This window comes from Cupressus sempervirens, chromosome 3 (assembly GCF_028749045.1).
Source record: "Cupressus sempervirens isolate cs-2001-9-10 chromosome 3, ASM2874904v1, whole genome shotgun sequence".
NCBI classification, from domain to species: Eukaryota; Viridiplantae; Streptophyta; class Pinopsida; order Cupressales; family Cupressaceae; genus Cupressus; species Cupressus sempervirens.
Genome location: NC_143120.1, coordinates 848,643,970 through 848,661,374, shown reverse-complemented (window position 1 = coordinate 848,661,374; position 17,405 = coordinate 848,643,970). Strand labels below are relative to the sequence as shown.

General features: G+C 37.4%; 1 protein-coding gene across 1 annotated transcript in view; it reads left to right on the top strand.

The window, feature by feature from the left end:
- The window catches only part of LOC149569433 (uncharacterized), a 163,581-nt gene that overhangs the window by 81,032 nt on the left and 65,144 nt on the right, over window positions 1-17,405 (top strand). The window contains exons 6-7 of the mRNA XM_089822134.1: window positions 14,834-14,884; window positions 15,006-15,108. Of these exons, the coding sequence (XP_089678260.1) occupies window positions 14,834-14,884; window positions 15,006-15,108 (154 nt within the window). The remainder of the gene's footprint in view (window positions 1-14,833; window positions 14,885-15,005; window positions 15,109-17,405) is intronic.

Below are 17,405 nucleotides of genomic sequence, written 5' to 3'. Positions count from 1 at the left end.
TCACTTATTTAAAACTTCATATCCTCCGCTAACCCTCTGGGCACAATGACCACCAGGCTGCGAGATAGAAGCCCCCTCCATATGCTACCCTACCCTACCCATGCTCATCCTACGACAAGTGCCCGTGGGCATGCATACTCCCATCCCAACCCCAATGATCATAACTTCCGGCAAATCCACGGAAGATCGGGCCTCGCAAGTCACCCAACAAATGTATGCGTACGTACTCGTGTGTGGCGCACCACCATCACGAAGATCATAACATAAGGACAGGAATGAGAACACAATGCAAAGAAAACACCCAACTGAAAGCAACACGGGAAGGATGGATTCTACACGAATCCCAAAGCCAATAAAATCGTACATCATAAAATCACTCAATCGGCCTCAATCCGAGAGTATGGATTCTACACAAATCCCAATGATGTAACAAGACCAAACATCATGAACTTACTCAACCGGCCTCAATCCGAGAGTATGGATTCTACACGAATCCTAGCGTTCACGAAACAAAAGCAAAAGGGTCTAAGAGAAACAATAACACCAGGTACAAATCACTCAACCGAACACAACGTCGAGAGTACGAATGCAACACGCATCCCAATGCAACATAAAAGTGCAAAAGTGGTCTGACTGATATCCAAATGGATCATCAAGGTCCACGACCCACATTGTGCCAAGAAAACCCGAGAAAATAGGGCGACACGCAAAACGAGGTAAAAACCCCAAAAATTTGGAAAACTTCAAAATTAAAAACCCATTTGGCCTTTGGGTTCAAAAATCCCAAAAATCCAAAAAAAATGAAATCGGACACCGCATGCCAAAACGGCCAGCATAACGGCATAAAATCCCAAACCCTCATCTCAAAAAAATAGAGAAACGTTCATACCCGCCCAACCGGGTAGAACTAGCATACAGAAACGGAGGGGAACACTAGTTCTCAGCCTCCAAACAAACGGCTACCAAAAACAGAAGCAGAAACATAGTAGAACCAATAAAACGGGAAAGCCCTACCTCACAGCCAAAAGGGCAAAACGGGAATCTGAACCATAAAATAAATATCCCGCAGAAGTAGCTGAAAATCGCGGCAATCCAAGGTTTCTCCGAGCTGGATCCAACGAGCCCAACCTCGCGACGATCCCACGTCCGTAGCTCCCACAACGAACAAAATAGTAAATCCTCATGAAGAGGATTTTGGGTTTTACTCTCCAACTTTCCAATTTGAAAGTGAGAAGTGAGGAATTAAATTCCTCTTTGGATATTTATTCACTTTCTGGGTGAATAATCGATTAGGGCATTTAACCAGCCAATCCAGTTAAACCCCAAATCGACCCAAACGAAAACAGGCTATTCCTATAAATAGGAATTCATCTATGGCAAAGCTGCCAGAAATTAAAATAAATCAATTTAAAAAGCCCGAAAATCCAAAAACACATAAACCTCCTTAATAACTTTTCACGACACTGCGAACCTCTAAATGCACAGACACGCTTACTGGTCTAATCACATAATGCAAATGAGTTCGGATTTAATAATCACCGAAAGGTTTAAATTAAACATTTTAATAAAGGATACGTCGACCATACAAGGACAACATTGGTAAAATATGAAAGGCTGAATCACTAACTCCATGTGCCACTGCCAGGGATATAAATCCTGCACACTAAACAACATGATCAAGTGCAATTGCATATAATAACATAGCCGAAGCAATAAATGTATTAAATCACCTAATTTAACCATTTATTTAATTATATTAAAATAATCTATTTACATCACTCACGTTCGCAAAAGGCATAGCAACGCAGGAATGAAGTAAATAACCATAGCATTAAATCCATCACATAACAAAATCAGAGGTATGTCCAAATACCAGATAACTAGATAACCATATATCATCATAAAATACACTGTCATCTCAAAATGGCATCATCATGCAATATGATTAACTGAACAACATAGTAGTATAACATCTATGATACTGGAATCAAAGTGTAACATCTGACCCTCGGGTCCTTTCAAATGTAAACATAACATGAGTAACAAATATCTCTCTAATAAAAAATGTAACAAGGTAAATGTCCACAACACATAACCAAAGAATCCAACAAGAATAATCCATTCTAATTACTTAAGCATTTAATAATGATTGATTACTCTGCATAAAAAGGGCATTTAAAACACATAAGCAAACTCAGTCATAAACATGACTAACCACTGCTACAGGAACCTAGTCCAATGTAGCATGGTAAAAGAATATAGTGCAATCTCTGTACACATCTCAGGGTAATCACGGAACAACCTCATGATACTACATTGATCCTGGTAACCATTGGCACAAACCTTAGTGAACCAAAAATCACATCATAATCTCAAAGATCAGTCAAAAGCATAATCAAAGCAACTGATACAAAAACATAAATCCAAACACCTCAATGGTGTAGACCACTCAGGGTCACAATCATGATCCCATCACAACAAAAGATCAGCAAGGTTGCATCCATCAGGACGACTTACAAAAGTCAAATGGGAGAGGCACTACATCAGCAGGGACTAGATAGAGAATACAGTCCAAAATGGCTTGCTCCTCGGTCCCAGCAAGAAGATCATCCCTAGTAAAAAGATTAGAAAAATAATTGACAGCTTCCCTAGAAATTTCTTCACAGGAAGAGATCCGATTTCCATCTGTTGAGACAAGAGAGGAGATAGAATACGCCTATCTTCGAGCCTTAACCGAGTTATAGAAGAAAGCAGTGTTCCTATCACTCTCCTGTAGCCAATCAACACAAGATTTTTGCTTCCAAAAAATCTCCTCCTGAAGCTCCCATTCTTCTAGTCCCTTAAGAGCCAAGGACTTCACTTTACTCAGCTCAGAGGTCAACCCTTGGTCTCGAATTTGACGGGTAATATTATCCAGCTTGGTTTGAACAGCTGTCTTCTGAGAATGTAGATTCCCAAAATACTGTTTATTCCATCTCTTAAGCCTGTACTTCACATGTTGAAGCCTCTTATAGAAAGTAAACATGGCCGTTCCATGTACAGGGATTCCTTCATACCACCAATCCAGCATAAGGTCTAGTAGAGACAAGTCTCTTAACCACATCAATTGAAATTTGAAAGAGGGATTTTTGGCGACTCTGTAAGAGGTGATGGAGAGCTTAATAGGCTAGTGGTCAGAGCCCCTCCAGTCAAGAATTTCAGAATTGGTGATCCACGTGTAGTTCATCCAATAGCAGGAAACCAAAAATTTGTCAAGCCTTTCTGAGATAGCCTCACCACCACATCTTTGATTATTCCATGGAAAGACACCATTGGTTGGCTTCACATCAATGAGATTCAAGGAGCCAATCATATCCCTAAGCAGATTTGAAGACAGATCCAACTTAGCTAGCCCTCCTTGTTTTTTGTCCAAACTAGTAACAACATTAAAATCTCCAGCCATAATCCATGGGAGAAATGTGTCCAATGATCGGATAAATCTGATACGAGCCCATAAATGGGATTTATCTGAAAAATTAGTAGGAGCATAAATATTGGATAAAAGGCACCTTTCTCTAGTCTCAAAACTAGAGGCAACCAAAGAAATGGAGGACCGACTAGAAATCCACCATAATGGGGAAACTTTCCTTGGGTTCCAGAAGCAAGCCACCCCCCCCTTGAACTGTTCAAAGCACCCACCCCTTGCCAAGAGCCTTGGGGCTAGATACGCGAAGCACAGTTAGCCAAACCATCCATTGTAAGCTTAGTTTCCTGAATAAAGACCACATCAGGAGACTGGGACAAAATTAATCTGCGAACAACCTTTTGTCTGGGGATGCTGTTCAACCCCCTTACATTCTATGACAACACAATCATTTATGGGGGTGAGAGAAATGAGAATCAATGGGTTTCACAGACCCAAACTCAACCAAATTTTCACCCATTATCTTCACCTTCTCTTGATCAGTCTTCCTACCACTCTTTGACAGTTTATCAAAAGGCCCCTTTTTGAAGGATTTCTACTGTATGCCTAAGACAGGAGGAGCCTTAATACACTTTACAGAATTTGAGGTCCCCTTAGGCATAAGGGGATTAGGAGCCACCAAAATTGAGCCCTTCGAACCCTATGACCCTCGAAGGTCTCCAATATCTTGAACAAGAGGAGGCAAATCAATATCCAACTGTCCAGCTTGTTGGGCCCTTGGAGATAGAATCTGTTCCTCTTTTTGCATATCTTCAACTTGAATCTCATGCTGACCTTTAGCCCTAGAAGAGAGCTCAACCGGAGTACCTTCTTCTTGGACCAAGTCCCCAAGAGCATCAAACCTATTAAAGGTGCCATCAGTCTGCCTTTGCCTTTGTTACAAGACTTAACTTGAATAAATCCCTCGCTATCAACAGGTGCATTAGATAAAGGAGCCTTCCCCTTGTGCTGGCTAGGGGGTTCGGGGGCAGCCAAGGGTGGGGGGGGGGGGGGGGTGCTTATTCCTGGGACATCTGCAAAGTAAATGCCCATATTCATGGCAAATTCTACATCCAAATGGAAGGGTCTCGTAATCCAGCTGTTGGATCTAGGAAGATGAACCCATGCAAATCTCCATAGAATCTGGCAATGGATTATTTAAATAAACTTCTACACAAATACGGGCAAAAGAAATTACCTTACGATCTTGAGTCTGTGTAGCCAAACCCACAGGTTTTCCAAGAAACAAAGAGATCGAGTGAAGAATATCTTCCCTCTAGAATTTCAAAGGAAGCCTCGGCAAGCGAACCCACACTGGAACTCGTGAGGGGATCTCCTCAATAGAGTTGAAGCCCATATGTCAAGGCTTGATAAGAGCCCCACCTGGTTAAAGAAATAAGGGCCTCCTTCAAATGCCTTATTCTTGTCTGTCATGCTTGAAAAGATAACCATAAAATAGTTATTAGCCGCTAACAGAATCTCCATATCTCCTTCTGGGTTCCACATCCGGCGTGCCCAGGATTCTAGCACAGGCAAAGAAAGGCGAAGTCCCATAAATTTGCAAATAAGAGCATGATTGCTCCAGTATTCGACATCCTCCGAAACTTGCTCAGGTTGAGTAACCAAAACTGGTCGGTCCTCAGATCTCTGCAAACATCTGTTTACTTTTCTTAATCAAAACATCCCTTTTGGAGAGGAATCACCTTCCCCCAACTGGGGTTTACCTTTCAGTTCCTTATCATTGATATGCAACAAAGAAAACGGCTCAACCATCTCCATATCTCTGGCGGAAAGCTGAGGAGAGGCTATACCTCGATCCCCCATTCACTAATCGAACTGGGACTTAGTAAGAAAAATAAAATAAAATAAATGAGGCAAGAGCCCCACAGTCTCATACCACAGCAGACCCCCCATCGAGGATGCACAAAAAGCGGCGAACAGTCTGAAAACGCCCAACCATGGGCTGGGAAAAGGCCAGGCCTCCTGTCCAACCATCGCCCACCCAAGATAGCGGAGTAATGGCCCTTGAGAGCAGAAAATAAGCTCTTTTGGTTAACTCTTGGTTGCTATATATTATATATATTATTTCATGTCTCTCTAAATAGTTGTCTCTACATCTCTACATGGTCATCGATAATCTTGCTAATTTAGTAGTTATTATTTATATTGAATTTTATAAATGTCTTCCTTAGATGATAATAATGTTGACCCACTCATATATTATAATAACAAATTATATTATTTGATTTATTTAAATCAAAATATTTGAACATTATTATAATTTTATAATTTTATTACTTTTAATTATTAGATAAGTTTATCTAATTATAAATATCAATTAATCATATTATATTTAATTACTATTTAATATTAATTTATAGTTATATATACACACACACACAAAGTCACAAGGTTCGAGTTTGACAACTATAAAGTTCGGATGAAGTTTGATAAGGCAAAAAAATTGAAAAAAATCGACATTAAATTTGCCTATATGTCATGTCCCCATTTTTGGAGGCAGTTCGATTTAATTAATTTAATTAATTAGGTTGTCCAAAATAATGAATATTTTATGAGGACGACTAATTAATTATTTTAATTAAATATATAAGTGGTATTAAGTTAATTATTTATAAAGTTATCAAATAAATAAATATTAAAAGGTAACTTTATATTTAATTAATTTAATAAAGTGACTTGAATTATAAAATATTTTATAAAGTCACTTAATAGATAAAATAAAATAATGTTCTAGAAGCTTCTGGAGAAAATGGAGAGAAAAGAATAAATAGGCACCCTGGGGCTCCATTCTTATCAATTAGTTGTTTATTTCTCTCGTGATATCAGATTGTGATTCAATCACATGTGCATTGTGGAGCCTAGGGTTTTTGCAATTGTCACAACTGGCCATTGAGAACAAAAACTCTCAATTGGTACGCAATTTTGAGGGTGTGAAATATCATCTGAATTATTGCAGATTGGAGGTGACGTTACAGTCATTTCATCAGGGCAGAATCTGTGGTCTAAGGCCAATTTTGGAGGATCATTGTGAGAATTGATTTTTGAGGATTTAAGCTATTTGCAAGGGTTTGGAGTTCATCATCTTCTTGCAGAATCAGTCAGCAAAAATTCGGAGGTCATTCAGTGCGAATTTCTGATCAGTCCGTACTAGGGCCTGGACTCACCTTTTTACTCATAACTCCATATTGCTTGGGAGTTTGAATTTATGCTTTGGAGGGGTTATATATTTACCCTAGGCAGTTCGGAACATTCATTTTAAGCATCCATTACCAAGTGGGATTATTAATAACAGTGCCATACACGACAGGTCCATACTAGGGCTCGAGTCACCAAATTGTTCATACCTTTCCAAATATTCAGAGGTTTATTTAATGCTTTTAAAGGACTATTCAGCAACCCTAGGCGTCCCTGTTTGGGGTAAATTCGGCTGTCATTACTGTGCATATTTTTCAGTACAGGTGCCGTACTGTACGGCCTGTATTAGGGAACTGTACAGCAAGGTGCGGGGGTATAAATTCCAGGGTGCAGGATTCCAACAGTACTACATACAAGATATCCCATCCCTTATCAATGGAAGAGTTCGTCTATTGCAGCAAGATCAGAGCATTGTAAAGGAGGATGACTTGGATATGCGTTGGGAGGAATTGATTGGGGAGACTGTGGATGAAATAACATTCCTCAGCAAACGAACAGCTGTTTCAAACCGTCCTGCTCTTACAGTCATCCAAAAGGTGTGCCACTTTTACAATCATATGAAGAGTGTGTTGCTGGAGGAAAGCCTGGTTGGGCAGGTTTGCCTTGTCCTCGAATAGGTGCTTAGGGCAGACTCTTGCAAGCTGTTACAGTCTGAAAGTAGTGCTGTACTGGAGACTAGAAGGTGTCAGCAGTGCCATACAAGCTACAGCTGATGTATGTGAACCCTATTTAATCTGAAGCTGCCATTAAGGGTGTTGTACCATAGCTGGAAAGCTGCTACAGGACCATACAGGTCTGAGGATCTTTAGGAACGATCTTCATCAGTCAAGGGACCTCACTGCAGTACCAAACACACAGTCTTTTCAGGTTCTTGATATTAATTTGGTTGCAAAAATTAAGTACAAGTTATAGATGTTTAGTTCTCCTTATTGCAGTCTAGTTTGTAACAGATGTTATTATTTAGCTTAAGTTGGACTGTTAGACAATTTGGTGAAAACTAGCTATTACCATAAGCACTTATATTAGAACTTGTAACAGTTCAATCAGATCTTCTGAATTTTGTTCGTATTGTTATTATTATATTGTATTCATTGCGTCTGTTACATCCATCTTATTTGGTGAATTTGTTTGAGACATTACATCCTTACCATTTAACGGTTGCATGCCAAGTATTTGACGAATTGCCACAGTTCAGTATTGGTTTTTTTAGTGACCTTTATAGTAAGGGTCATTTCACTGTATAATTTTAAAACATTTATAAATATACAATCTTCGATCCTAGCTTTAGGAGGGTTTCTAAATTTGTGGAGACTGACAAAACATGGAATTTCTTGTTGTCCATGGTATTGGTGAATATTTATGCTAAGTAGTGAATTAGTTTGCATAGTAGTGAATATTTTTATATGTTTATGACTTTCATGCAAGGAATTTGTCAGTTCAAACCTACAAAACAAAACAACTCTCCAATATTTATTTTAAATCATTCAATATTCATTTCAAAAACATTAAAAACATAATATATCAAATAATTATTTTAAAACCTATAATACAAAATAAATAAATGTTAAATTCTATTTTAACTAACTACAAACAAAAATTTAATTAGACTGTACAAAGGGAAAAAATAATTATCTTAAACAAAATATTAAATTTTGAACAAAATATATGTTTTAGACACTATAATGTGAAATAAATAAATATTAAATTCTATTTTAATTTATCAACAAACAAGAATAATTTTATTAGACTTTGAAAAAGGAAAAAAAATTATTTTAAATACAATATTATATGTTAAAGACAAAACAAAACTACTAAATTGTAATACTTTAAAAAAAAAAAAAAAAGTATAATAATTATTTTATATTTCTCTATAATAAAGAGATTGAAAATAATAAAAATAATGTAATAATAAATAAACATATTAATGAATATACAATAACGATTATACCAATTTCTAAACAGATTTAAAACTAAAAACTAAAATCATAAATATTATTGTCTCAATAAAAAATATATATATACATCTCAAATTAAACTTTTGAACAAACTAAAACTTATAAAATTAAAATAATCTAATAATAAATAAATAAAACACAAAACAAACTAAACCTAAAAACAAATAAAACAAACACAACTATTAAATGGAGGCCTACTTGGTTGAAGCAGCCGTGGAAACGACAGATTTGGAGGGGAGATTGACGGATTATTTGGCTGCGATGACTATTTCATAGCAGACTCACAAAACACTAACTATGGCATGGTAGTCATGCAGAACAATGGTGGGCGATGGTGTAGAACAATGGTAGGGGACAGTGCAATGTAGAGTCCAGGCTCCACACAAAAACAATACATGGCTCCCTAGATTTGCCCTACCCGTCGGTCATAAATGATTTGCCCTAGCCATTGTTCATTAAATTATACCTAATTTTTACCCATTTTTATCTATACGAATTTGAAGCAAATTTATATGATTTAAAAAAAAAAAACATTGGTTCTCCAAATTTCAAACCTGAAGTCGAAAATTTGGCAAACCTTGTGACATAGAATATATATATATATATATATATATATATATATATAAATCTCTTGGGAGATGGGATATTGCAGAGCTTCATTAGGAATTCTCAACATCCTTTTGAAATATGGAGAGGGAACAAGATTAAAAGACAACCCATTTGCATATAAGCATCTTGCCTCATCAATGTTGGCAATTTCCGTTCTCTGATTTTGAAATGCAGTTTCTAATGGTCCCTTTCTTTTGTGTGTAAGGGGTGCTTTATTTTGAGAATCAAAGGCAACTGAGGTAGTATAGAAGGGGCGATCCTCTTTCTATCACAACATCTGTGGCGGATTTCATTATATTTGCTATTTTTTTAGTTTTATTGCTACTATCGTCAATGGGATTTTGTCTACATTTCTCTCTCTCTTCTACTTCTCATACTCTGAATATATTTCAATACTAATGAGTTTGGCTTTGGTGCATTTCTTTTTATACGACATTTGTTGACTCCTTTTCCAAGGTATTTACACAAATCACCCACCACACAATGATATGAAAAGATGTACATTTCCAATGGAAAGCAAGACATTGAAAGATGTATTGCAATATATTATATAAAGATGTACTGGTGTTGACTATTTGCTGATTTAACTATTTATGTTCAATGTTCGACGATACAATTTAATGCAATGCTCTAAGTATTGACTCTTTTACATCTTTATATCTCATATTGCAAGACATCTTTTCATAACTAGCATTTTAAGTACCATATGTATAGTATATACAACCCTGACATTTCCAACAGAAAGCACCATCTCCGGATGAGGATGTACAATATCCACATACTTCTACAAAGGAGAATCAGAATGGGGTTCTATTCTTTGTTGGGTATTGGCATTGCCTACTTTGGAAGAGGAAGATCCCATTTAAGTTCCTTTTTTATGGCAAGAAATTGTACACATATTGAGAATGAAGTTTTAGAGAAAACAATGGCTACATCTTATTGGCAATGAATGATAAATGAAAAAAATAAAAAGCTTAAACAAAACAAAAAAAAATGGAACAAGGACTTACCTCTTGCTGCCATTGTAAGCTTGTAAAGGTGTAGGAATGAGGCACAATCACTTCAAGATAGCCCACAAACCGATCTTCCAACTCCTTCTTTCACAAAGGAAATTTTGCTCAACCATCTATTTGCTCTCGTTCAAGACAAAATAACCTACTTGCACACCACAAATGAGTGTTAGAAGGCAACATAAGCCTTTCACATTCATTTTTTAGGGTTAAGAAACTCAAAAATATTATATGTCAAAAAAACAACTCTCCCTCTTTCCACGAGGCCTAGTTCGACCCAGTTCGCAGGTGGTCTGACCTGTGGCATGCAAGTTCGCCCGTATTCGATTTGGTTTGGGACTAGTTTAAACTGGTATACAAGAAGAGAACCCTAGTTGAACCAGTGTTTGAACTGTACTTGAACCAGATACCAGTTCGAACTTTGGCTTGGTTCGGAGGGCAAAGAGCGAACCTGGGTAGCTAAGGTTTTTTATGGTTTGTCACTTGGGGCAATGTCTCATTCTGAGAGCCATTTTTTTAATTCTTGGTTGTTTATTGGAATGTTATTGCATTAGTGTTTCAACCTTTTGTCACCAATAAACTAGTGGGGCTCCATTTATTAGTGTCTAAAATTAGTTTGTCACCAAATGGTATAAGGACATTAGAAAGCTGGTCACTAAATGGTTTGCTGTTTGCATACTGAGAACTTATTAGACATAAATTTGTTTCATTGATATTGCTTGTGGAAGTTTTCTGCTATTAGATTGGTATCAGAGCCTTTATTCTTGAGTGTGGGGGCATATTCAACCGAGAGCGGCAGTTTGCACCAGGACCGATGGGTGGAGGAGAGGTCAAATTCATTGATTGAGAGACATCGAAGATTCTGCATCGAAGAGGAATGCCGAGTATATAGGAAATATTGGAGAGATTTCGAGAACTAATGAGGAGTGATCTCAGAGAAGACATACAAAATGAGGTGTGATTGGTTATTGGAATTGCAAGAAATTTTGTGAGTGGGGAAGAAAGTGATGTAGAGGAACATTAAAGAGAAGAACAACCAGCAACAGTAGGTGAAGATCGATTGTTGAGTGCTCTTTCACAAATTGGAAAGAGCAACAAAATAGATATACCCAATATTTCTTAACATTGAACCTAAATTAACTGATTGATTGGATAGGAGAGTTGAGAATATTTTGAGGTAGAGGAAATCAGAGATCCGCAAAGAGACATGATAGCCCAAACAAAGCTGAAAGGACATGCTACAGTATGGTGGAAGAGTTACAAAGGGATCAGATAGTGAATGGAGACCCTAGAATACTAAGATGGAGTCAAATGGTGCACAAGTTGAAAAGAAAATATATTTTGGGTGATTATGAAATGGATTTATTTAAGTTGCAAAATCTAAAACAAAAGGATATGAGTATTAAGGAAAGTACGAAGGAATTCTACAAGTTGGTCATTCATTTTGGGAAAGTAGGTAATTGATAATGAAGAGGTAGCTAGGTATCATTTATGGTTCAACATACAAGGTGAAATGAACATGATTTGGATTTCTATAGTGGAGGAAACATAACAATATGAATTGAAGGTTGAGTTGATATTAGCAAGAAGACAATTGAACAACTCCAAAAGTTGGGGAAGATTTGCAACTAAAAGGGACAAGTAAGCAACAATAATTGGAAGCAGATTGAAGAAGAAGGAATCAAGCGTGCATGAAGTAAACACAGACCAAACCACAGAGGAGAAAGGGATGTTAGGGAGGATGTGGAAGCAACACCAGAGGATTCCCTTGTGAATGTTTCAAATGCGATCAGTATGCTGGCCATAAGAGTTTGGAATGTCCTGAATTCCTCCAAGAAGAATGTACAAAGCCTGTAAGGAGCAGTCACATTGTGCAAGAGGATAAAGAAAGTGTGGGATAATCTCCCCATCGCAGTGAGGAACCTGAGTTGAAGAATCTTTTCTGTTCAAAAGGGTGTTGTTGAAGCCATCAGCAGGAATTCAAGAACCGGTTCAGAGAAGAGCTCCGTTCATAACCAAATGTAAGGTCCAAGTTAAGTGCTGCAAATTAATTATTGATAGTGGTTGTACAGATAATCTTGTGGCAATGGAGATGGTAGACAAGTTAGCCCTCATGAAAACGAAACATCCTACACCATATAGAGTTTCTTGGTAACAAAAATGTCACCAGTTATTGGTTGATGAACTGGCTCTTGTTGAATTTTGGATTTGTAGCTATAAGGATAGCGTGTTATGTGATGTAATGGCTATGGATGTATGCCTTATATTGACAGGAAGGCGGTGCATGACTTCTACACTGTTGAGAAGAATGGTGTTAAACATTCTCTTTTGCCTTCATTAAGACTAAACAGGACAGTCATGGTGGCAGTAGTAAAGTACTGTTGTTAAATGGGACAAAACTTGTGTATTATAGGGAGAAAGAGAATGCTACAGCCACAATGGCAATCAAGGAGTTATTTCTTTGTTAGTCCCAATGTCATAAGAATGTGCATGATACTGATTTGTGGGTAGAGCAGTCAATAGATGAAGAGGATAGCCAGTTTTCAACAAATAAGCGAGGCACATATTGGAATAGCACCAAAGATTGGTCATGCAAAGGGTTAAAAAGGGAAAGAAAGTTTCCACCAGCAATGCTTGCGAGCCATGCTCAAAAAACATCCCATCTGGGTAATCTAATGCATGGGCAACCACCCCTTTTTGTTTTTATTTTATCTCTGTTAAAGTTTAGTTTTTCTAGGTGGAAAGTTTTGGGTTTCTTTGAATAATTGTTGACTGTTTGGAATTTAATGTTCGTGAGAACTGAAGTAACTGTACAGAAAATGAGGGTATTGAATACAAGAAGGCACAAGAGGGGATTTACCGGAAATGAAGACAGTTAAATTGGGTGTGGAAGAAACTGAGTTGTATATCAGTTGTCAGAGGCATTAAATGGAGTAGGTATGCTTTGGCATAAGCTTGTGGGCATGAGTTAAGAAGGGAGCATAGAAGGGGAGAGAGATGGCAGCATTGGTAAAATAAGAGAAGCATTGGTATGTCAGATGAATCTGTTTCTGGGTAAATCTAATTTGCAAACAAGAACAGGTTTTGAAATTGATGCTCTGTAATTTTTTTAATCATATTTCATATGATACTTGTGTCAATCAAGGAAATGTCTAAGTCTGAGAATGTCATAATAATTGTAAAGGAAGATGGCTCATTGCATAATAAATTGTCTGATTCAACTTCATGCTCTTCTGAGCCTAGTTTCAATCTGCAATTTAAAAAAAAAATTCTTGGCTGTATTCTGAATGGTATTGCATTGGTGTTTCAACCTCATGTTGCCAGTTAAACAGCGAGGCTGCATTTATTTGTGTTTATCATCAGTTTGTCACCAAATGGTATAAGAATATTAGGAATCCTGTCACTATATGGTTTGATGATTGCATACTGAGATATTATTAGACATAAATTTGTTTCATCGTATTGTTTATGGAAGTTTGCTGCCACCATCTCATACCTTAACAGTCTCAGTTAGCAGATTTGTAACTGAGGCAATTTCTTATTGTACTTGTGCTACCATAATCATGGTGGTGGCTACGTCCAATTAGTTCAAATGCCATTTTTTTCTTTCTAAATTCCTGGTTTCTAAGATATTATGATGTAATGACATAATGAAATATCCTCATTGTGGGAATAATTAGAATGCATAGAAGAAATTCATTTCTTTTTGTTATGTATAGATTTGACATGCCTTGTTGGGTGATTCTTTGTTAGGCTTCTCATGGTAACTTGATTTTGGCTAAGGAAGCTATTTTTATGTAACCAGATTCCTTTAAGATATTCTTCATCATATCTTAGGAAACATTTTTGGAACTATATATTTTGTTCTGGGAACATTGCATGGCACATCGTGGTCAATGAAATCTGCATGTCTTTCTTGGGATTTTACTCGATTTTTAGCTTGTGAGGTCATTTTAAACTCTTTTTAAGATTGTAGATATGATTATTAGATATGATCATTGTAAGGCATATTATCACTAAATTACCCACTACTTGGTTCCCGTATTCTTAGTTTTGAAAGTGTTGACACTGATAATATGTGTCAGGGTCTGGTCTTCATCTCAAACTTGCTCTTCATCTCAAGCTTGCCCACTTGTGATGTGATGCTTACTTAATAGTGGAGGTTTTGCATTAGAGCAGTGAGGAAAATGTTAAAAGAATTGTAAACATATTTCACCTAAAATTTCAAGGTTATCCACTTATAACAAAGGATATGATCTGAATTTTTCCATCCATAAGAAATTGTGGTCATTATGGATGTTGTTTTAAGGGTCTGTCTCCAAATAGACAGCATCAGCATAGCTTTCATTCTTGAGTAGCAAAGATTGATTTTCTATGTAAGATTTTTGAAATCATGTTTTTGGGAAAGATACAAGTTATATTTTCTTTCAATAACTCTACTGATGTTTCTATTATATTTATGTCAACTTTTGTTATCCACATCCCTGCTTAGTTTTTGATACAATATGAATCACTGAAATGGTTGTTTTCTGCATATCCCTTCTTTAATTTTGTCATGTAAACACAAACTTAGGAAACTAAATTTGTATTTCTTTATGCAGATATCAGACTGCTGATTGGCGGTTACGGCCACTTGCTCCAGAAATGTTAAAGTAATTACTAAATAGCTACAATTCATTTCTAATCATGTTTTTGGTCTGATTCATTCCCCTTTCTAGGTGATTTCTTCACTCTAAATTTTTAAAATGGTAAACTATCTTTCCTGTTAAACAGATATGCGAGAGAAGATACCCATTATCTTTTGTATATTCATGATGTAATGTGGCAGGAGCTAGCATCTCTTCCATCTGAGAGTGAAGAGGGTCCAGTATTCGAGGTAGTTATGTTTTATGTCTTTTTATATACTGTACAAGTAGTTTTCTTCTTCTTCTTTCCTCAAGCATTACTTCTGTTGTATTATTGGCTGCTTGTCCAAGTCCAGTATTCTAGGTAGTTATGTTTTATGTATTTTTTATACTGTACAAGTAGTTTTTTTCTTCTTCTTTCCTCAAGAATTACTTCTGTTGTATTATTGGCTGCTTGTCCAAGATCTTAGTTGCAACTAACAGCACGAGGGATCATTATACACAAATTAAAGCAGCAGGTGTAATATCCTCTTTCCTCAGATCTATGGTTTTGGGTTAGCTCAATTGATTCCAATGAATGCAGAAAAGTAAGGTCAAATGAATCAACTAATATCATAGCAAGTGTGAGATGAAAATTATGCACAAGTACATATGCATATTGGAATATTTGGTGTTAACACTTCAAGATTTTAACAAAATGGAGTCCATGACAAACTGTAAAAACAACATTGAGTCTGGTGTGATATGATGTAATGAGCAGACAGCCCATATCTCAGCTGTTTGAGTGGTTTAATGTCCTAAAACTTGCAGCAAGTTGGATTCTAACCCTTTAAGCTTTGAGTACTGTCCTGCTGCAAATAGCAGATCTTGTTGCTTGGCACAGCACACCTAACTGGATCTGTGGGACCTGCCAACAAGGGCATATGATGGTGGAGTGGTAAATGCTAAATGCTGACGTGGGGGTCAGTGCTGGCTCCTGGATGTTAATGTCACCCCCCCAAACAATTGTCTCTTTTCTTTCAAGATTGTTTGAAGCCCTAGGCTCTGTTACAAAAGAGCTCCAAGTCCATAACATCATGTGCCACTCTAGCAGATGTCAATCAGGCTGACCTAGGCATAACTGTACTGCATGCGTTTGAACATAGTTGTAGCCCTCTCCATTTTTGGCACTTGGTTTATCTCAAACTCTGGCAATGATGATTAACACTGACCAGATTCAGAGCTAGGCAAACAAGGGGAATCTTGTAATCAGAAATTGTAACTGTTGATAGAAAATTTGACAAATGAAGCTAAGGGTTTCTGTAATAATCCGACTCAGATAATGCAGCAATATGATTAAGGAAATCCAATATAATGTGAGAACTTTGAACGAAAACAATTTTGAAATCATATCATTCTCCAAAATGCATCAGACCTAGAACTTGATTTGTCTACTATTGAATTTGCCGGGATAACTACTGGACGAGATCATACACCCATACTCACGTCTGAACGTTAAAAAATATTGATTCATGAACACAATACAAAATGAAATAACACAGAACCTGGGTGTAACCGCGGGTGAACTGGCTGTCTATATGGCTCCAGTTGGCCTGCTCTTCAGTGGACATAGGTTCTGAAAGTCCCAGCACCTTTGCCACCCCTGCCCTCACGCCTGCTGCTGGAGTCTACCATTTGAGTTGGTGGTCTGAGCCTCTGGCTTCCTTGCTCCCCTACGGCCTGCTCAACTTACACCCTGTATGTGCAGAACTTGCAGCCAACAGTTATGCTACACAAAGCCCTGCTAGCTGCCTGTTCTCACTGTGTTCGAACCTCCCAGTGTTGGTTTGACAGATGGCAAAGGTTGTGGTTTACTCCTGACTGATATTGAAGTCACCCGCGCTCCACACTGCTGTTACAGACTACAGTCTCCATGGGTATCCGCCACAACAGTACCACTGCCGTCCTCCTTCAACAATGATCCTATCACCTTTATTCTGCAGTGTATATGTGTAGACAGGGATTTATATTGGCCACATCTGCTATCACATACTTCTTCCCTCTACATATATTGTGGATTTGCGGTTTTTTCCTTGCTAGAGTAAAACTAAATTCCCAAATATCCTTCACAGCTGATTGATGGGAGATTGACTGAAACAATGCACTATACTGAATTTCCATACTTGAACTTGTGTGCAACTTCCAAGAGATGCTGGGGCTACGTCCAGCCTATCAAATCTTCTTAAGGGGTTTCGTCCTTAAGAAAGCCAGTCACATTTAAGCAACCTTTCTGTACTTTGAACAATATCAAATTTCATGGTGTCAATCCCAAGGAAGCTCGTTGCTTTTATAACCTCAATATGAGGCGAAGTACAAACAACTAGGCAACGTGGGATAAAAGCCATTTTCGTCTTTTAGTCACTTAATTATAAAATTAAGTGACTTAACTATAGAAAAGCTCCACAACTTTAAATATTTCCCCAACGTAATCAAATTAACTCCTATGACTGGCTGGCATATTTGAGATTAATGCCGTTTGCCTATCTGGATGGAAAGATAGACCAACAAG